Source organism: Diaphorina citri, unplaced genomic scaffold, assembly GCF_000475195.1.
Source record: "Diaphorina citri unplaced genomic scaffold, Diaci psyllid genome assembly version 1.1 scaffold63, whole genome shotgun sequence".
Classification (NCBI taxonomy): Eukaryota; Metazoa; Arthropoda; class Insecta; order Hemiptera; family Psyllidae; genus Diaphorina; species Diaphorina citri.
The window spans coordinates 6,390-27,982 of record NW_007377500.1 but is presented as its reverse complement, the minus strand read 5'-3'; the positions used below and the strand labels follow the sequence as shown (position 1 = coordinate 27,982).

At 40.2% G+C, this 21,593-nt stretch overlaps 3 protein-coding genes across 3 annotated transcripts in view; 1 reads left to right on the top strand and 2 right to left on the bottom strand.

The window, feature by feature from the left end:
- The window catches only part of LOC103519001 (rapamycin-insensitive companion of mTOR-like), a 33,457-nt gene extending 16,978 nt beyond the window's left edge, over positions 1-16,479 (bottom strand). The window contains exons 1-14 of the mRNA XM_026830467.1: positions 16,375-16,479; positions 15,820-15,951; positions 14,491-15,514; positions 10,398-10,595; positions 9,281-9,382; positions 8,498-8,683; positions 7,803-8,101; positions 7,162-7,372; positions 6,601-6,770; positions 3,770-3,977; positions 2,993-3,236; positions 2,204-2,404; positions 1,859-2,084; positions 1,023-1,134 (exon numbers count right to left, since the gene is read on the bottom strand). Of these exons, the coding sequence (XP_026686268.1) occupies positions 1,023-1,134; positions 1,859-2,084; positions 2,204-2,404; positions 2,993-3,236; positions 3,770-3,977; positions 6,601-6,770; positions 7,162-7,372; positions 7,803-8,101; positions 8,498-8,683; positions 9,281-9,382; positions 10,398-10,595; positions 14,491-15,514; positions 15,820-15,884 (3,246 nt within the window). The 5' untranslated portion in view covers positions 15,885-15,951; positions 16,375-16,479. The remainder of the gene's footprint in view (positions 1-1,022; positions 1,135-1,858; positions 2,085-2,203; positions 2,405-2,992; positions 3,237-3,769; positions 3,978-6,600; positions 6,771-7,161; positions 7,373-7,802; positions 8,102-8,497; positions 8,684-9,280; positions 9,383-10,397; positions 10,596-14,490; positions 15,515-15,819; positions 15,952-16,374) is intronic.
- Positions 16,480-16,799: 320 nt separating this feature from the next.
- LOC108253666 (rapamycin-insensitive companion of mTOR-like) lies at positions 16,800-19,895 on the bottom strand. The gene is made up of 5 exons (XM_017448043.1): positions 19,845-19,895; positions 19,051-19,236; positions 17,821-18,119; positions 17,365-17,575; positions 16,800-16,973 (listed from the first exon to the last, which is right to left on the bottom strand). The coding sequence occupies exons 1-5, from the start codon at positions 19,893-19,895 to the stop codon at positions 16,800-16,802; spliced, it is 921 nt and encodes a 306-aa protein (XP_017303532.1).
- Positions 19,651-21,439, top strand: LOC103518991 (ER degradation-enhancing alpha-mannosidase-like protein 1). The gene is made up of 2 exons (XM_026830534.1): positions 19,651-20,391; positions 21,258-21,439. The coding sequence occupies exons 1-2, from the start codon at positions 20,200-20,202 to the stop codon at positions 21,366-21,368; spliced, it is 303 nt and encodes a 100-aa protein (XP_026686335.1). The 5' UTR covers positions 19,651-20,199; the 3' UTR covers positions 21,369-21,439.
- Positions 21,440-21,593: the final 154 nt, after the last annotated feature.

The window sequence follows — 21,593 nt, the reverse complement described above, 5'->3', positions numbered from 1 at the left end:
TCCGAGAACAAACCTAATCCCTTCAGGATGAAATCCGCCACGCCGCCCCGGGCGGCGGGAATCGAACCCGCGGCCTAGCGCTTACAAGGCAGGCGTGCTACCTTCCAAGGTAACTTGGGCTGGCTTACCTTGGTTCGTCCGTTGATAACAAAGTCTCCCATTCGACCATTATTGACCATCCTGTTGGCTCGCATGATAATCGCGTCCACTTCGGATATAAGTCTCCCGATATTTGAACAATACGTTTCCCGTCCATCTATCCAAGTGATTTGATCGCCGCGAATTGTCTTCAGGTCTTGCTTGTTGGTAGATTTGTTGCTGACTAGTTGTCCGTCCTTGAACACGCCGCTATGGTACATGCCCAGCACTTCGTGTAACACAGCCATACCTGAGGAGAGATGGTGAGGAAGAAACATTTCAGAGCCATTGCGGTTGCATTGGAAGTGTAGTCGTGCAACTTTTATCCATTTTTTTTGTTTTTTTTTTTTTTTTTTTTTTTTTTTTTTTTTTTTTTTTTTTTTAAGAGGTTTGACAGAGGGAACTTTAACTGCTATGGTCTTATCGTCCCGAAATCGAGGAGAGAAGGAAGACAGGATAGGAGAAAGCCAGCCGTTCCGAGAACGAACATTATCCCATCAGGATAAAATCCGCCCCGGGCGGGAATCGAACCCGCGGCCTAGCGCTTACAAGGCAGACGCACTACCAACTAAGCTAACTAGGCTCGCGAAGAGGCTGTATTTTAATGACGCTTTACCTCGAAAATAATACCGAAAAACGAAACTCATGTTTGTACTTTATGCGCTGCCATAAATAAGAATAGAATTGACTTTATCGTACCCAGGTTAATGTAGGAACTTTATCCTAAGCATAAAAGGTTCGTTCTCGGAACGGCTGGTTTTCTCCTATTCTGCTCTCCTTCTCTCACCGATTCCAGGAGGCTGTTGTAACAGTTCCGTATACCAATCAAACCTCTTTTTTTATTATTATTTTATTAAAATCCAAACTAGGTAGGTAAGTACTTACCCTATCGCATGATATCGGGGAGCATGGCTAGAATCACAGGAACTTACACCGCTCGTGCTGCTATCTGTACAACAACTATCAGATCTACTCTTCTTACATACGTCACTCATCCTGTAAAACCAAGGTAAAATGTTAATTATTAAGGGAAAAAGACAGAAATAAGTGGGACAAAGGTTCAAATCAAATCTAACATTCTTTGTGGTTTATCCTGAACGGATAATGTTCGTTCTCGGAACGGCTGGCTTTCTCCTATCCTGTAATCCAACAACTATCAGATCTACTCTTCTTACATACGTCACTCATCCTGTAAAACCAAGGTAAAATGTTAATTATTAAGGGAAAAAGACAGATATAAGTGGAACAAAGGTTCAAATCATATCTAACACTCTTTGTGGTTTATCCTGAACGGATAATGTTTGTTCTTGGAACGGCTGGTTTTCTCCTATCCTGTAATACTTTTCTCTTCAATTTCGGGACGATAAGACCTTAGCAGTTACAGTTCCCTCTGTCAAACCTCTTGAATCATCTTCTCACAACTATTGTTTCAGTGTTCATATTTCAATTTTTTTCCCAATTTTTTTTTTTTTTAAATCCCCAATTTAAATTTTTTTTTTTTTTTTTTTTTTTTTTTTTTTTTTTTTTTTTTTTTTTTTTTTTTACATTTTTTATGCCACCTCTGGTCGCTACTTGATTAAAGTGCTCAATTGACCTCAAGAGCCTGAGTGCACCCCGATATTCAACCAGAAAACCGAAAAAAAAACTTCGACTCCGCCGTGAATCGAACCCGGGACCTCCGGCGTGCAAGTGTGATACCCACTTTGACTTCCACACTCACCTCATATCGGACAGCTCATCCGTCACATGGCTTTGACCGTCCGTTGTGTTCTCCCACGAATCCCCCACTCCGCTGCCCATCTCCGCTTTACTCTCGCTATAGGAGCGAACGTGTTGAGGTACGGGCGCCATGGCAGATTTGTGAGGGAGTGTTGCGGAACGTCGCTCTGATGATGCTCTCTCCTTACCTCTAAACCAGGGGAGCGGTGTGTCTAGTGATGAACGACCTGGTGGGCACAAGATTTAAGAAAGTGAGTTGTTTGTAGGATTGTAACAATATGTATTTTTTTTAACATTTCTATAAATGTTTAAAAAAAAAAAAAATATACATATACTAATTAATTACCTGGACCGGAATCCTCCATGTAGAACAGCGGCGTCACGTGGTCACTGGACTCTGAGCTTTCCTCTGAGGTGTGGCCTCCCATAGCGGCCTGCTGGGAGGCCGATATCTCCATCATGTACTCAGGCGTGGTGGGGGGAGAGGATAGGGGGCAGGTGACTAGAGGCCACAGGTCGTGCCTGTTCTGACGCACTGACACCCAGCCTGAAATCATGCGAAATGGCGATAGAATAGAATAGAATGTTCCTTGTTTATCCTGCTCGAATGAGACTGAAAAGTCTTTTTACCCCAGCAGTCTAACACAAGGTCTCGTGTATTTTAGAGGTTTAAGAACATAATGTCACATCAAAAGACTCAGCCTGCAATCATGCGAAATGGTGATGAGTGAAAGAAGTGAATCCTAAGTTTTAACTCGACGGATTTTTGCGAAGTCAGACATTAACTTAAGGAAAATTATCTTTTGTATAGGTGTTATTTATACAGGAAATTTTCTGATAGGATTGTGGGCCCAATCCAAATGCGACCTTTGGCTCACACCACTTTTATTCGACGCACACTTTTTATTTAACTCGACAGTTTTGCATTTGGTTTGGATTTGGATGAATGTTTTTTCCGCTATAACTCGAGATTGTCTGGTTCGATTTTGATGAAATTCGGTACATGAGTTTAGGCAAGTCACCCCATGAAATTTTGGGTCTCAGAACTGAGAGTTTTGTTAAAATTTCAGCTTGGCAAAAGAGTCTGGGGTGAGGTCTACAGTTCACAGAACTACTAGTAAGTACTTTTACTTACCCATGGAATGTAACAATGCTACTCCCTGCCTAGTGGTAGCGATCATGCTCAACACATAGAACCCGGTCGCACGCACCGAGTACACAGCACATTGCTCGGCTAGACGTACAATGGGGAGCAAAACTCCCTGTTCAGATAGAAGCCGCACCCCGGCTGGGGAAGTAGCAAGGTTACCTGCGGCCCACAGAGCGGCCTTCAGGTCTAGAATTTGCTCGTCTGTCGAGCAGCGGCCGTCGATTATCCTCTGAAAATAAGGAACAGCAAGATGGTTAGAATTAATTATTCATTTTATTTTTACACAATTTAGAAACATGGGCCTTTCGCGGCAAATAAATAAGGTGGCCTACAGTTCTTTCGGGATGCTGGTATTCTCTCTGTTTAAAGTCTCCTCGCTAGACTAAGCTGGTTTATTCCCTGTTTAACGTCCCCCGGCCAGACAATACAATACCGTACTAAAAAAGGCATATCTTCTCACCTGAAACAAGGCATACAGATGTTCACCTTCAGGTCTAGAATTTGCTCGTCTGTCGAGCAGCGGCCGTCGATTATCCTCTGAAAATAAGGAACAGCAAGATGGTTAGAATTAATAAATTATTTATTTTATTTTTACACAATTTAGAAACATGGGCCTTTCGCGGCAAATAAATAAGGTGGCCTATAGTTCTTTCGGGAAGTTGTTTCTCTTTAAGAAACGCATGAGGATGGCTATGGAGTCGAAGTCATCTTTGAGGACATCGGAGAGGGCAGATGAACTTGTGGCTAACCTCTAGTTCTTACCTGGAACAAGGCGTACAGATGTTCGTGTGACCGGAGCACGCCAAAGCCCGCCTCGTGTCGCGCCAGCATGCCATACAGGTGTGGCAGCACATAGGCCGTACCTATGGGGGGTCGCGCACTGCTCAGCCGTCGCGCATATTGACCATCCTCAGTACGACGGTGCAGTGTGAGGGAGTCGTGAATGTCGGCTTCCATGAGTTGAACGTATCTGAGACAGAAACATTAAACTTAGATTATAAAGGTCATCTTCTAAAATTAATTGATTGGCATTCAGAAATGTCTAGAACCCAGCATAAAAGGGACTCAAATTAGTTGACTCAAACATACAACTAAACCAACTCAGATCTCAATTAACTAAATCTGAGTAAGTACTTCAAAGCTTCCGTGGTCCAGACGCTCGCCTGTTAATCAGGAGGGCGTGGGTTCATAGGATAGGAACCAAGTACCTATTATTAAGACAGTTACCCTTGCTTGCCTGGTAATCAGGAGGGCGTGGGTTCATAAAAACCTATCATTTACCTTGAACACAGCTCGTATAGCTTCCCAATTCCAAGCAAACGCATCTTTCACCGTGAGAACGCCGGAATCCTTGATAGCTTCCTCACTTTCTTTGGCTAAAATCTGAAAACATAAAAAACACAGTTTTAAAACATTGAAGAGCCTGTCTATTTAGCTGGGAAGGTAGGCCTGCCTTGTTTTTCTTGTAAGCGCAAGGTCGACGAACGGAGAGAACTTTATCCTAAATAAATAAGAACCGTTCTTGGAAAGAATGGCTTTCTCCCATCTTGTCCTCATTTCTCTTTATTTCGGGACGATCTGCTTTTACAGTTCTCTCTATCAAACCTCTTAGAAAAAGTTGTTAGACAGACACCAATTTGACACAAGATAATGAAAGTTCTAAGTAAGTAACTTTTAATAGATATTTTACTATATCAATCGTAAACCAGAGATGTATAAAAGAACTAAAAATATATTTATAATACAAATAAAAAGTATGAGCTTTTTTACAGTCTTTTGGTGTAAAACTTATGTATTATGTTGTTCAACCCATAAAACACACGAGATCTTGTTTAGACTGCTGGGGTCAATGGACTTTTTATCCTCATTCTAGCAGGATAAACAAGGTATGTTCTATTCTTTAGGTGTAGCAGGTAAAAATTCACACTTCTCTCTGAGAAAAACTCACATGTGGAACTTTGTGCTTGGGCAAACTCTTCCCCTTCATCTTGACAATGGCGTCCGCGTCCTGACTAGGTGCCCGCGGTTCCACATGACTAATGACCAGGTCGAGGAATATAGACGCGGGCGCGGGCCTCTTACGGAACATTTTGTGCAGCTCTGACAGAGCCGTGACGGCAGACAGGGCCCGCTGTTGACTTCGCACCTGAAGGGAAGATAATGAGATTAATACAAAGATCTGAGAAGAGTAAGTAGAAAGGAGATATAGATTGCAAACTGGTCAGGTGAAAGAGAATGCTTTAGGAATTGAATTTCGCTGTTGACTGCGCACCTGAAGGAGGAGATAATAACATTAATAGAAAGATCCGATAAGAGTAGGTAGGTAAGTAGGTAGAAAGGAGAAAAGATTGCAAACTGGTTAGGTGAAAGAGAATGCTTTAGGAATTAAACTTGGACTTTGGTTGTCTAGAGTCTAGACTGTCTAGACTTCTAGAGGTTATGTCATTTACTCATTAAAAAAAGTTGTACTTATACCTATAGAGATGGTAAATATTTAAAGATGACTCTAAGTAAAGCATGCCTTACAGGATACAGGTGGTTAGGGTTCCAAGTTTCTGACTTTATAATTCATATGTAGCTGAAGAATTAAATCTCACTTATGTTGGGGCTTAAGTAGAGCTAACATTAATAAATTGATTGAGCCTATACAGAGTTAAACTCTTTTCCCTTGGCTTTTCCCGTGTTCAGACGGGGTCGGCATTTTCCATCAGCGTCTCAATCAGCAATATAGATTGACTTACACAGAATTCATCTTCCACATGATGAGAGTTGAGTATTTGGTCAATGTCCTGTCTCGTGTTCTCTACTCCATTGTAATCTGCCAACATCTCCATCACACTCTGAACCACTTGATTCTGAAAATAAAACACCGAAATCAATGAGATTTTGAAGAGAATCGAAAAATCGTAGACCACAGTAGGTACCTAAAAGAGAAAAGGGCAGAATTGATTATTTTGAGTTGAGCCTTACGATTTGTAAATTTTACTGACTTGACATGAACTCAAGAAAGAAAAAAAAATCTGGATTAGAAATCCACCATGTTGACGACTACCTATACTTTATGATGCAACTGAGTTTGATGTCATTGAATTAAAACTGAGATAGGCATACATGAAACTTAAAAGCTTTTTTTTTCGTTACTCATATATTTGTCAAGTGAAAACATAGTACATACCTATCATTCTTTATCATGTTACTTGACATAGTAACCCGTTTCCAGAAGATTGTACTGCCCTAAGTTTAGACACAGCATCAGTTAAAATATTGAATATCACCTAAATGGGAAGTATTGTGTCTCTTACCCCCCCAACTGCGGGATGGGCATGGTATGACACTTTATCCTAAAGAGTTAAGGTTCGTTCTCGGAACGATGGACTTTTTTTTATCCTGTCCCCCTCTCTTCAATTTGGGGACGATAAGGCTTTTTCCTATCCTGTCCCCCCTCTTTTCAATTTCGGGTCGGCAAGAATTCAAATTCGGGACGATGCCGCGATGGGAAAAAAATAAGACTGGTGGAATGTAACCACAGGGTGAAACTTCCTACGATCAAACCCTAATAAGAAGTGGACAAGTGGGCAAATTAATTTTCTTACCTGTAGTTAAAGTGTGTGGCCCATCGCTCCAGCTGGTTCGACACAAAGTTGGCTTCATTCAGATATGTAAAGCCACTGGTTGTAGACAGGAACCTGATGAGGAGTAAAAGGCCTTTGTCTCCGAAGTAGAGAAGAGAGGGGCGGAGAGCTATGACTGCTTCCAAGTAGTGCTGAAATGACATGGAAAATAGATGCTTAGCCTTTAGATTTTTTAAATGGGATTTATGTCACAGTATAACTGCAAAGGTCGTCGATTTTTTTGTGTTTAAGCAGAAACTTTTCTCAACTTTTGTGGATATCGCAGCATTTTGAGATCAATTTCCATATTTTCAATATTTTTTTACACTGGTAACACCACTGATCGCTACTCGATTAAAGTAGCTACTCGAGTAGCTACTTAATTGTCCTCACGAGGCTGAGTGCACCTCGTTCAAGCACAGAGCCAAAAAATCCTCGACACCGCCGGGAATGCAACCCGCGACCTCCGGCGTGCAAGCCGAGTGTGATACCCAGTCGGCCACGGAGGTTGTCACAGGCCTCATACAGAATTACAAGACCTACCTTATCATCACACGCCTCGTCCAGAGCGGACAGGGCACACAGAGACACGAGTTTCTTCTCATCCTGCAGCTGATTCACAATGCTTTCCACGACCCAATTCAAGTAGTCTGGCTGTAGCTCGAGTTTGGTTCGCAGGAGAATGCTTAAGAACTGAGTGGCGTAGAGACGAGATGATACTTGGTCACAGGTGAGAATGTTGCTTAGAATTAACCTGCAATACACACGGAAGAAATACATGTTAGTTAAAAGTTAGTCACTAACTTAACATTAAACAAAAATGCTATCGTGTTGACCCAGCACCTAAATGGGAAGTATTGTGTCTCTTCTCGTCCATTTGATTAGAGTCTTATGTAGCAGTTGTTTCATTGCTACGAAATAAACACGGCGGTGAAACCATAATCCTAAACAATAATAATAAAAAAAAATGCCTAATTAAAAACATGAAAACTGCCTTACCTAGTAGCTGACGAAGTCGAGTAGTCCAAAGACGACACAGGAAGTATTGTGTCTCTTCTCGTCCATTTGATTAGAGTCTTATGTAGCAGTTGTTTCATTGCTACGAAATAAACACGGCGGTGAAACCGTAATCCTAAACAATAATAATAAAAAATGCCTAATTAAAAACATGAAAACTGCCTTACCTAGTAGCTGACGAAGTCGAGTAGTCCAAAGACGACACGATGAGTTTCACATAGCAGTCATGTTTGCTGGTCAACGCTACTCGATTCAGAACCTCCAGTACGCCGCTCGATTCCAGGAACTGCAATCCGCGATTCCTATTGGACAGGACGCCGACGAATAGGAAATAGTGCTGGCATAGGGTGTTGGAAACGTTCTTCGGGCTTAGCAGAGTATCATGCGCTGACTCGGAAGTTAGGATACAGTCTAGCTGGTCGTGCAGGTCCGCGAGGAACTCTTGCAGCAGTCGGGTGGCCTCGGCCTGTAAATGAAAATTAGAGAGAAACAATGTAAATGGAAATTAGAGAGAAACAATGTAAATGGAAATTAGAGAGAAACAATGTAAATGGAAATTAGAGAGAAACAATGTAAATGGAAATTAGAGAGAAACAATCAATAAAATTTACTGATGAGCTGCCCAAAGTTTGGGTTGCCAAATGAACCCGCGGCCTAGCGCTTACAAGACAGACGCTCTACCAACCAAGAAGGGGACAAAGTGTCGATATAATTTTGATAACGCCTCTATTGATGTCACATTGCTTTTCCCCACATTTTCGTGACAAAATTCTTATATTTTTAGAGACCGAGTACACAAACTGAATATCTAAATCAAGTGGCCCATCCAAATGTTCAGCACGCTCAACGTTGCTTTACTTACGTGTTCACAGTCGAGTAGGAACTTGAGCAGGTCAATAGCGGCCAATGAATACACATTGTTATTGTTGCTGGAGTAGAGATCGCAACGACTCAATTGGTTGTTGCTAGGCAACAGAAAGTAAACAATCTTCTTGAGGAACATCTTGTGGGAGGATTCTTCCAGGCGGACTATAGGCTGAGCTCGGGTCTGTAATAGAGAGACGATAGAAAATTAAATAAATAAACCATACTTTGATCGTGTAAAAAAAGTAAATAGAACAATAGGGGTATTCGTAGATTCGTGTAAGCTTAAATTTGGGGGCTGCTTACCCCTACACCTAACTTGGGGTATACAATGTATATTTGTATACTTATTCTATTAGTCCCATTGTAGGCAAAGCACAATGATATATTATTAAAAAAATCCCATAACATAATTATAAATTTGAGTGCCAATCGGCCCAGTTTCTACATAAAAATGCATGGTACACTAGCGCTGTGGATTTGAAAATCGACGAGTCTTTCTGGAACAAAGAGCAAATCTGCAAGGCATTCAGAAATGTCTAGAACCCAGCATAAAAGGGACTCAAATTAGTTGACTCAAACATACAACTAAACCAACTCAGATCTCAATTAATTAAATCTTAGTAAGTACTTCAAAGCTTCCGTGAAGTAGTGGTCCAGACGCTCGCCTGTTAATCACGAGGGCGTGGGTTCATAGGAACCAAGTACCTATTATTAAGGCAGTTACCCTTGCTTGCCTGGTAATCAGGAGGGCGTGGGTTCATAAAAACCTATCATTTACCTTGAACACAGCCCGTATAGCTTCCCAATTCCAAGCAAACGCATCTTTCACCGTGAGAACGCCGGAATCCTTGATAGCTTCCTCACTTTCTTTGGCTAAAATCTGAAAACATAAAAAACACAGTTTTAAAACATTGAAGAGCCTGCCTATTTAGCTTGGAAGGTAGGCCTGCCTTGTTTTTCTTGTAAGCGCAAGGTCGACGAACGGCGAGAACTTTATCCTAAATAAATAAGAACCGTTCTTGGAAAGAATGGCTTTCTCCCATCCTGTCCTCATTTCTCTTTATTTCGGGACGATCTGCTTTTACAGTTCTCTCTATCAAACCTCTTAGAAAAAGTTGTTAGACAGACACCAATTTGACACAAGATAATGAAAGTTCTAAGTAAGTAACTTTTAATAGATATTTTACTATATCAATCGTAAACCAGAGATGTATAAAAGAACTAAAAATATATTTATAATACAAATAAAAAGTATGAGCTTTTTTACAGTCTTTTGGTGTAAAACTTATGTATTATGTTGTTCAACCCATAAAACACACGAGATCTTGTTTAGACTGCTGGGGTCAATGGACTTTTTATCCTCATTCTAGCAGGATAAACAAGGTATGTTCTATTCTTTAGGTGTAGCAGGTAAAAATTCACACTTCTCTCTGAGAAAAACTCACATGTGGAACTTTGTGCTTGGGCAAACTCTTCCCCTTCATCTTGACAATGGCGATAATAATAATAATAATAATAATAATAGTGCTTATTTATACTGCTCGCATAGGACTGAAAAGTCCCTTTACTCCAGCAGTAGGCTACTACTATTATTGTGGTCAAACTCTCAAATTATATGAGGATAAAATTCCATACCTCGGCTGGGATTGAACCCACGCCCTCCTGTTTACCAGGCGAGCGCCTTGACCACTACACCACCGAGCGCCTTGACCACTACACCACCGAGGCAGGTGTATTATGTTTTACAACCCATAAAATACACGAGACCTTGTTTAGACTGCTGGGGTCAATGGACTTTTTAGCCTCATTCTAGCAGGATAAACAAGGTATGTTCTATTTTATCTTTTTTAAGTGTAGCAGGTAAAAATTCACACTTCTCTCCCGGTGAAACTCACATGTGGAACTTTGTGCTTGGGCAAACTCTTCCCCTTCATCTTGACAATAGCGTCCGCGTCCTGACTAGGTGCCCGCGGTTCCACATGACTAATGACAAGGTCGAGGAATATAGACGCGGGCGCGGGCCTCTTACGGAACATTTTGTGCAGCTCTGACAGAGCCGTGACGGCAGACAGGGCCCGCTGTTGACTTCGCACCTGAAGGGAAGATAATGATATTAATACAAAGATCTGAGAAGAGTAAGTAGAAAGGAGACATAGATTGCAAACTGGTCAGGTGAAAGAGAATGCTTTAGGAATTAAATTTCGCTGTTGACTTCGCACCTGAAGGAGGAGATAATAAGATTAATAGAAAGATCCGATAAGAGTAGGTAGGTAAATAGGTAAGTAGAAAGGAGAAAATATTGCAAACTGGTTAGGTGAAAGAGAATGCTTTAGGAATTAAACTTGGACTTTGGTTGTCTAGAGGTTATGTCATTTACTCATTAAAAAAGTTGTACTTACTTATACCTATAGAGATGGTAAATATCTAAGTAAGGCATGCCATACAGGATACAGGTGGTTAGGGTTCCAAGTTTCTGACTTTATAATTCATATGTAGCTGAATAATTAAATCTTACTTATGTTGGGGCTTAAGTAGAACTAACATTAATAAGTTGATTGAGCCTATACAGAGTCAAACTCTTTTCCCTTGGCTTTTCCCGTGTTCAGACGGGGTCGGCATTTTTCATCAGCCTCTCAATCAGCAATATAGATTGAATATCTAAATATGAAAATAACTTTACTCTTCACTGGTTAAGAGTAAAGTTATTTTCATATTTAGATATTTAAAATGAACCTTCACAAAGTTACTGAGTCTACCATCAATATAGATTGACTTACACAGAACAACGCCGGAATCCTTGATAGCTTCCTCACTTTCTTTGGCTAAAATCTGAAAACATAAAAAACACAGTTTTAAAACATTGAAGAGCCTGCCTATTTAGCTTGGAAGGTAGGCCTGCCTTGTTTTTCTTGTAAGCGCAAGGTCGACGAACGGCGAGAACTTTATCCTAAATAAATAAGAACCGTTCTTGGAAAGAATGGCTTTCTCCCATCCTGTCCTCATTTCTCTTTATTTCGGGACGATCTGCTCTTAGAGTTCTCTTTATCAAACCTCTTAGAAAAAAGTTGTTAGACAGACATCAATTTGACATAAGATAATGAAAGAAGTAACTTTTAAAAGATACTTCAATATATCAATCGCAAACCAGAGGTGTATAAAAGAACTAAAAATATATTTATAATACAAATAAAAAGTATGAGCTTTTTTACAGTCTTTTGGTGTAAACCTTATGTAAGTATTAATAATAATAATAATAATAATAATAATAATAGTGCTTATTTATACTGCTCGCATAGGACTGAAAAGTCCCTTTACTCCAGCAGTACGCTAGTACTATTATTGTGGTCAAATTCTCAAATTATTGAGGATAAAATTCCATACCTCGGCTGGGATTGAACCCACGCCCTCCTGTTTACCAGGCGAGCGACACCAGATTTGGAACCGCTGTGAGAAGGTAAACACTCTGGTGGTATTGTTTATGTACAGATACATGAGTTCGCCTAGGAGGTATATGTGACCCCGATACAGAGATCAGTGTTCCCTCTGATAGATGAACATAGATGAGACATTGAGTATGTCCTGCCTCTAGACAAACAGTAGAGCAAGGGAAATGTGTACTCAGAGATGTTCACCCTGCTTTGTATGCTGAGGGAGTATAGTCTTGCCTTCCTTTTGCTAGCAAATCCTTCGATAGTTTTGAACTCATCCATGGAACCTGCGGGATCAACAGCTTCTAGTAATCACACTGGAACTCCATTCTGTCCACTCTGGTGTAGGTAATCCTACAATTCAGTGTAGAACTTCCAGACAGCCCTGCGACTTGGAGATATTCAAGTACAGTGTTGCAACCAGATGATTTCAGTACTGAGAGGATCATGAGGATGCACAGAAGTGGTAGCAGGCAGGCCAAGACCTCATGAAGATAACAAGGCTAACATGGTACCTAGGCACGGATCTCACTACCAGTACGGCCCAGGGCAGTCTGGTCACACAGGGACGGTCTGTGAGAGCTGGTCCTGCGAGTGAATGTAAGTCTACCACAAGGCAGCGGCCCGGCGTACTCGGTATGATTCACAGATGTAGCAACGCGCCTAGGAACTCTCGGTCATGCGTCCAGGCCTGAGACCTGGAGACTAGGCATGGAGAGCGCGCACGCCACCACAGTCCAGGAATATTATCCTGGTGAGAATACATACTCTGTAATGAATGCAATGAATGCCACGCGCCATGCGGTCATTCACCTTCTCTTCCTCATTCATCTTCCTTTACGATCCCGCACTTTGTTGTCTTCCCTCGCAGTTCTTGCAGGAGTTTTGCTAGACTAGAGCAACACACATGAGGGATCTTGCAATGGCCTGTATGGAAGAGCTGAAGGAGCTACAAATGAGGATATACTACGGTGAGACGTAATGCTTGTACACGCTCACTGTCATTACGAACCAAAATCAAGTCCAAACTCCTGCAAGTTGAAAAACAAAACAGAGAGACAGAGACATTAGTATCAAGAAACAAAATTAATAATTTCAAAGACCACTAAAGTCTAGTAGTGCTATAAAAATTCAGTAAGTAGTGGACATGGACATTGGGTTTTAAAGTTTAAACCTTTAGGTACATATTAAACTATATTCACCCAGTTAATACAATCAGTCTCACTAGGTAGGTAGGTATACAACCAGTTCACTTAGTGCAGTGACAGTGGAAAGTATTAGGTAAGTCTCCTTTTTTCTCAAAAAAGTTGGAGAAAAGTTCCCAATTAGTACAAACCTGGCTATGAGTGCAGGATACTGCAGCTTATTCATGATAGCCACATGTTGTTCAGACTTGATCATGTAGCGGAGAGCTCTCAGCCCTGCAGCCCTAACTAGGGATGAGTCATTCAGGAGAGTTATCCTTACACTGAAATAAGACAAGAAAACATTGTCAACATGGAATAAAATCAATTTATTATGGAGGAAGATAAGAAAACATTGTTAGGATGGAATAAAATAATTTTGTAAAGGAGGAAGACAAGAAAAAAATGTTACTTGAGATGGAATAAAATCGTTCTGTCATGGGTGTAAAAAAAAAAAAAAAAAAAAAATCGTAAACAAAAAAACTGCATCCTGGGAGGCATACAATTATTATAAATGACAAGTGTTTGAATGCATTATAATCATCATCAATCCTCAAGTCATTCCATCAAGATACGGCTGGTAATATGGTTGTGTTATGTTACATATCATATGGTTATAAAGCTGTTATATGTCACATGTGTTTCATTGCCTATAAAAAAGTTGAGGGGAAAAATGAACAATAAAAATGGACCAATGAAAAACTTACCATATGAAGATGTCTTCTACACAATAAGAGATTTTGCTAAAGTAGTCTTTATCATATTGAATGAGAAGCTTGACAAAAGCATTGAGATAAGCCAAGTACTTTTCTTCCGATATGTCCTGCTTCTGACACACATTTTTCAATATTTCATAGGTGATCAAGTTTACATCTGAAAACAAGGAAAAAAAAGTAGGTATCTAAGTGAAATACCAAATTCATTATGCTGATCTTGTGTTTGTGAGATAACACAGTGTCAAGGGTTAACTTTGATATCACCCATTTGATTTACACAGGTTGTGTTGAGGAGCCTTACGATTTGTAAATTTTACTGACTTGACATGAACTAAAAAAAAAATCTGGATTAGAAATCCACCACGCTGACAATTACCTATACTTTATGATGCAACTGAGTTTGATGTCATTGAATTAAAACTGAGATAGGCATAAATGAAACTTAAAAGCTTTTTTTTTTGTTAGGCGCTTTAACTATGTGTTACAACATGTCGTTCCCCTCGTAATAGCTTTACTTACCTTGCTATTATTACTGAGAGTACTCTGATCAAAGTTAGGAGGCCGGGACAGATCTGTGGCGGATATCAAGGACCCCGGTGTCGTGGGGGAGGGGGGCGACTGAGGGGGACGTGATAGTACCAGTGCAGGGCGGCCCCTCACAGCATAGGACACAAGATTTGGAACCGCTGGTGAGAAGTTAATACACTCTGGTGGTAGTTGTTTATGTAACAGATACATGAGTTCGCCTAGGAGTATAGTAGCCGATACAGAGATCAGTGTGTCCTCTGATATGATAACATAGATGAGAGCATTGAGTATGTCTGCCTCTAACAAACAGTAGAGTACCAGGGACATGTGTAGCTCAGAGATGTTCACCCTGCACTTTGATATGTGAGGGAGTATAGTCTTGCCTTCCTTTGCTACAAATCCTTCGGATAGTTTGAACTCATCCTGGAACCTGGCGGGATCAACAGCTTCTAGTATCACACTGAACTCATCTGTCCACTCTGGTGTAGGTAATCCTAACAATTCATGTAGAACTTCCAGTACAGCCTTGCGGACATTGAGATTATTCAAGTACAGTGTTGCAACCAGAGATTTCAGACTGAGAGGATCATGAGGATGACAGAAGTGTAGCACGCCAGGCCAAGACCTCATGAGAGATAACAAGGCAACATGGTACCAGGCACGGATCTCACTACAGTACGCCCAGGCAGTCTTGGTTTCCACACAGGGGAGGTCTGTGAAGCTGGCTGCGATGAATTGTAAGTCTACACAGGCACGGACCCGCGTACTCGGTAGATTCAACAGATGTAGCAACGCGCCTAGGATACTCTCGGTCATGCGTCCAGGCCTGACGACCTGGAGACTATGCATGAGAGCGCGCACGCCACCACAGTCCAGGAATATATCCTGGTTGAGAATACATAGCTCTGTAATGACAGCAATGAATGCACGCGCCATGCGGTCATTCACCTTCTCTTCCTCATCATCTTCCTTACGATCTCGCCTTTGTTTGTCTTCCTCCAGTTCTGCAGGAGTTTTGCTAGACAGAGCAACACACATGAGGGATCTTGCAATGGCTGTGTGGAAGAGCTGAGGAGCTACAATGAGGATATACCGGGTGAGACGTAATGCTTGTACACGCTCACTGTCATTACGAACCAAAATCAAGTCCAAACTCCTGCAAGTTGAAAAACAAAACAGAGAGACAGAGACATTAGTATCAAGAAACAAAATTAATAATTTCAAAGACCACTAAAGTCTAGTAGTGCTATAAAAATTCAGTAAGTAGTGGACATGGACATTGGGTTTTAAAGTTTAAACCTTTAGGTACATATTAAACTATATTCACCCAGTTAATACAATCAGTCTCACTAGGTAGGTAGGTATACAACCAGTTCACTTAGTGCAGTGACAGTGGAAAGTATTAGGTAAGTCTCCTTTTTTCTCAAAAAAGTTGGAGAAAAGTTCCCAATTAGTACAAACCTGGCTATGAGTGCAGGATACTGCAGCTTATTCATGATAGCCACATGTTGTTCAGACTTGATCATGTAGCGGAGAGCTCTCAGCCCTGCAGCCCTAACTAGGGATGAGTCATTCAGGAGAGTTATCCTTACACTGAAATAAGACAAGAAAACATTGTCAACATGGAATAAAATCAATTTATTATGGAGGAAGATAAGAAAACATTGTTAGGATGGAATAAAATAATTTTGTAAAGGAGGAAGACAAGAAAAAAATGTTACTTGAGATGGAATAAAATCGTTCTGTCATGGGGTAAAAAAAAAAAAAAAAAAAAAAATCGTAAACAAAAAAACTGCATCCTGGGAGGCATACAATTATTATAAATGACAAGTGTTTGAATGCATTATAATCATCATCAATCCTCAAGTCATTCCATCAAGATACGGCTGGTAATATGGTTGTGTTATGTTACATATCATATGGTTATAAAGCTGTTATATGTCACATGTGTTTCATTGCCTATAAAAAAGTTGAGGGGAAAAATGAACAATAAAAATGGACCAATGAAAAACTTACCATATGAAGATGTCTTCTACACAATAAGAGATTTTGCTAAAGTAGTCTTTATCATATTGAATGAGAAGCTTGACAAAAGCATTGAGATAAGCCAAGTACTTTTCTTCTTATTGAATATCACCTAAATGGGAAGTATTGTGTCTCTTACCCTCCAACTACGGGATGGGCATGGTATGACACTTTATCCTAAAGAGTTAAGGTTCGTTCTCGGAACGATGGACTTTTTTTATCCTGTCCTCCTCTCTTCAATTTGGGGACGATAAGGCTTTTTCCTATCCTGTCCCGCCTCTTTTCAATTTCGGGTCGGTAAGAATTCAAATTCCGGACGATGTCGTGATGGGAAAAAAATAAGACTGGTGGAATGTAAACACAGGGTGAAACTTCCTACGATCAAACCCTAATAAGAAGTGGACAAATTAATTTTCTTACCTGTAGTTAAAGTGTGTGGCCCATCGCTCCAGCTGGTTCGACACAAAGTTGGCTTCATTCAGATATGTAAAGCCACTGGTTGTAGACAGGAACCTGATGAGGAGTAAAAGGCCTTTGTCTCCGAAGTAGAGAAGAGAGGGGCGGAGAGCTATGACTGCTTCCAAGTAGTGCTGAAATGACATGGAAAATAGATGCTTAGCCTTTAGATTTTTTAAATGGGATTTATGTCACAGTATAACTGCAAAGGTCGTCGATTTTTTTGTGTTTAAGCAGAAACTTTTCTCAACTTTTGTGGATATCGCAGCATTTTGAGATCAATTTCCATATTTTCAATATTTTTTTACACTGGTAACACCACTGATCGCTACTCGATTAAAGTAGCTACTCGAGTAGCTACTTAATTGTCCTCACGAGGCTGAGTGCACCTCGTTCAAGCACAGAGCCAAAAAATCCTCGACACCGCCGGGAATGCAACCCGCGACCTCCGGCGTGCAAGCCGAGTGTGATACCCAGTCGGCCACGGAGGTTGTCACAGGCCTCATACAGAATTACAAGACCTACCTTATCATCACACGCCTCGTCCAGAGCGGACAGGGCACACAGAGACACGAGTTTCTTCTCATCCTGCAGCTGATTCACAATGCTTTCCACGACCCAATTCAAGTAGTCTGGCTGTAGCTCGAGTTTGGTTCGCAGGAGAATGCTTAAGAACTGAGTGGCGTAGAGACGAGATGATACTTGGTCACAGGTGAGAATGTTGCTTAGAATTAACCTGCAATACACACGGAAGAAATACATGTTAGTTAAAAGTTAGTCACTAACTTAACATTAAACAAAAATGCTATCGTGTTGACCCAGCACCTAAATGGGAAGTATTGTGTCTCTTCTCGTCCATTTGATTAGAGTCTTATGTAGCAGTTGTTTCATTGCTACGAAATAAACACGGCGGTGAAACCATAATCCTAAACAATAATAATAAAAAAAAATGCCTAATTAAAAACATGAAAACTGCCTTACCTAGTAGCTGACGAAGTCGAGTAGTCCAAAGACGACACAATGAGTTTCACATAGCAGTCATGTTTGCTGGTCAACGCTACTCGATTCAGAACCTCCAGTACGCCGCTCGATTCCAGGAACTGCAATCCGCGATTCCTATTGGACAGGACGCCGACGAATAGGAAATAGTGCTGGCATAGGGTGTTGGAAACGTTCTTCGGGCTTAGCAGAGTATCATGCGCTGACTCGGAAGTTAGGATACAGTCTAGCTGGTCGTGCAGGTCCGCGAGGAACTCTTGCAGCAGTCGGGTGGCCTCGGCCTGTAAATGAAAATTAGAGAGAAACAATGTAAATGGAAATTAGAGAGAAACAATGTAAATGGAAATTAGAGAGAAACAATGTAAATGGAAATTAGAGAGAAACAATGTAAATGGAAATTAGAGAGAAACAATGTAAATGGAAATTAGAGAGAAACAATGTAAATGGAAATTAGAGAGAAACAATGTAAATGGAAATTAGAGAGAAACAATGTAAATGGAAATTAGAGAGAAACAATGTAAATGGAAATTAGAGAGAAACAATGTAAATGGAAATTAGAGAGAAACAATGTAAATGGAAATTAGAGAGAAACAATGTAAATGGAAATTAGAGAGAAACAATGTAAATGGAAATTAGAGAGAAACAATGTAAATGGAAATTAGAGAGAAACAATGTAAATGGAAATTAGAGAGAAACAATGTAAATGGAAATTAGAGAGAAACAATGTAAATGGAAATTAGAGAGAAACAATGTAAATGGAAATTAGAGAGAAACAATGTAAATGGAAATTAGAGAGAAACAATGTAAATGGAAAAAAAAAAAAAAGTTTGACAGGGGGACTGCTAAAGGAGAAGGAAGACAGGATAGGAGAAAGCCAGCCGTTCCGAGAACGAACATTATCCCGTTCAGGATAAAGTCCGCCCGGGCGAAAATCGAACCCGCGGCCTAGCGCTTACAAAGCAGACGCGCTACCAACCAATCTAACTAGTGGCTAAAACCAGTGAATGTACGGTTTTAATAATTCACATGAGGACAAAGTCTCGATGTAATTTTGATAGGTAGGTAACGCCACTATTGATGTCACATTGATTTTTTCCATATTTTTCGAGACAAAATTCTCATCTTCTAAGAGACTGTTTAATCAAACTGTTAGAATCATTAGACCAAGTGCCCCATTCAAATGTTCACCACGCTCAACGTTGCTCTACTTACGTGTTCACAGTCGAGTAGGAACTTGAGTAGGTCAATAGCGGCCAATGAATACACATTGTTATTGTTGCTGGAGTAGAGATCGCAACGACTCAATTGGTTGTTGCTAGGCAACAGAAAGTAAACAATCTTCTTGAGGAACATCTTGTGGGAGGATTCTTCCAGGCGGACTATGGGCTGAGCTCGGGTCTGTAATAGAGAGACGATAGAAAATTAAATAAATAAACCATACTTTGATCGTGTAAAAGAAGTACATAGGGGACAAGGAACTCGAGTAGTAGGATCCGTGAATATACAATGTCAGGGTACAAAAAAAAATTATGTGTCGAGATGTCGAGAAAATGAGCTGTGAATAAAGTTAATTTTCAATTTACTTAGCGCTTAATTTGTAGATTATTAATTAGTATCAATCAAAAGAAGTTCTATAAAATCAAAATATCATACATAGTATGTTCTATTTTCACACTAGCTCCGAAAGAACTACCAATATACGAAATACGAATTTTGCTCCGTAAGCGACTATACATTTCTTTATACCGTGATTATTACGTGTCGTGTGTTTGTTTACCAACAAAAATTTGAATTCGTGTTTTTTTTTTTTGATAAAGTACAAGTACCTACTACCTACCTAGTTACCTACGAACCACAGGGGTACAGAACTAATAAAAAGTAATAAAAAATGTACAAATCTACAAAAAGGAGGAGAAGACAAGAGGTAGTATGTAGATAAGAACGATTCCTGAAAAATTTCAGCATTAACATCCATCAGAAAAAGTTTGGATAGAAGAAGAGGTGGCCTGTGAAACTGACAGTGATAAGGGGGTCAATTCATTTTCCATGATCCCCATCATTGGACATACAATATTTTTAACCCACAATGTTAATTAAAATTAGTTTGATTGATCCATCCAAGTTAGAAGATAAGTAAGGTGCAAGTACTCAAATTAGATTGTATCAATCTTTTTCACTGGTGTGCTAAATACAGTTCTTACAAAGTGCCTTTTTATCTAAATATTTAAACAAATTCACATAGGAAGCAACATTTTTAACCTTCACATAGTAGACAGTATTATAGAGTAAGCAGACAACATTGCAGCAAGCTCGAGACTCAAATGTCAGGTGGTTACTTTCCTTATTTATCAAAAAAGATTTATGATGTACAAACTATTCCTTCACTTGGTTCTTCTGCTATGCATCTACATAAGCTCCCCAAATGTGAGTGCCAACATGAAAGTGAACTTCTTTGACATATTGAATTCAAAATATGGCAGCTTTCCAGAATCTTTACGCAAGGAAATGAAAGAAGAAAGCAAGAATATGTTCTACTTTGCATATGATAATTACATGAATTCAGGGAACCCCCCTGGCTGTCCATCTCTAGCTCCCCTTCCCTCGCTTCTATGAACATTAGTCAACCCTCGGTAAGTTATTAAAGTCAATTCAAGCCAGCCTAGTTAGCTTTTAGGGTAGCACATTCGATTCCCGCCCGGGGCGGATTTTTACCCTGATAAGGTTCGTTCTCGAAACGACTGGCTTTCTTCTGTCCTGTCTTTCTTCTCCCTTGGCTTTCGGGGCGATCAGACCTTTGCAGTGAGACTCCACAAAACAAAAATCTTTGTTGGGGCTTGGTTTAATTCAACCCACTTCGGTAATGGACTACTAAAATAAAATTGACCTGGGGGCACACATCAGCCTATTCTAGCTCGATCCCCATCATTGGACATACAATATTTTTAACCCACAATGTTAATTAAAATTAGTTTGATTGATCCATCCAAGTTAGAAGATAAGTAAAGTGCAAGTACTTAAATTAGATTGTATCAATCTTTTTCACTGGTGTGCTAAACACAGTTCTTACAAAGTGCCTTTTTATCTATATATTTAAACAAATTCACATAGGAAGCAACATTTTTAACCTTTACATTGTAGACAGTATCATAGAGTAAGCAGACAACATTGCAGCAAGCTCAAGACTCAAATGTCAGGTGGTTACTTTCCTTATTTATCAAAAAAGATTTATGATGTACAAACTATTCCTTCACTTGGTTCTTCTGCTATGCATCTACATAAGCTCCCCAAATGTGAGTGCCAACATGAAAGTGAACTTCTTTGACATATTGAATTCAAAATATGGCAGCTTTCCAGAATCTTTACGCAAGGAAATGAAAGAAGAAAGCAAGAATATGTTCTACTTTGCATATGATAATTACATGAAGTATGCATTCCCTCTTGATGAGCTCAATCCAGTCAATTGCTCGGGCAGAGGTCCAGACTATGACAATCCTTCCAACATTAACATCAATGATGTCTTGGGTAATTAAAAACATAAAACTGCCAGCCTAGTTAGCTTAGTTGGTAGTGCGTCTGCCTTGTAAGTGCTAGGCCGCGGGTTTGATTCCCACCCGGGGCGGATTTTATCCTGATGGAATAATGTTCATTCTCGGAACGGCTGGCTTTCTCCTATCCTGTCTTCCTTCTCTCTTCGATTCCGGGACGATAAGACCATAGCAGTTAAAGTTCCCTCTGTCAAACCTCTTTTTTTAAAA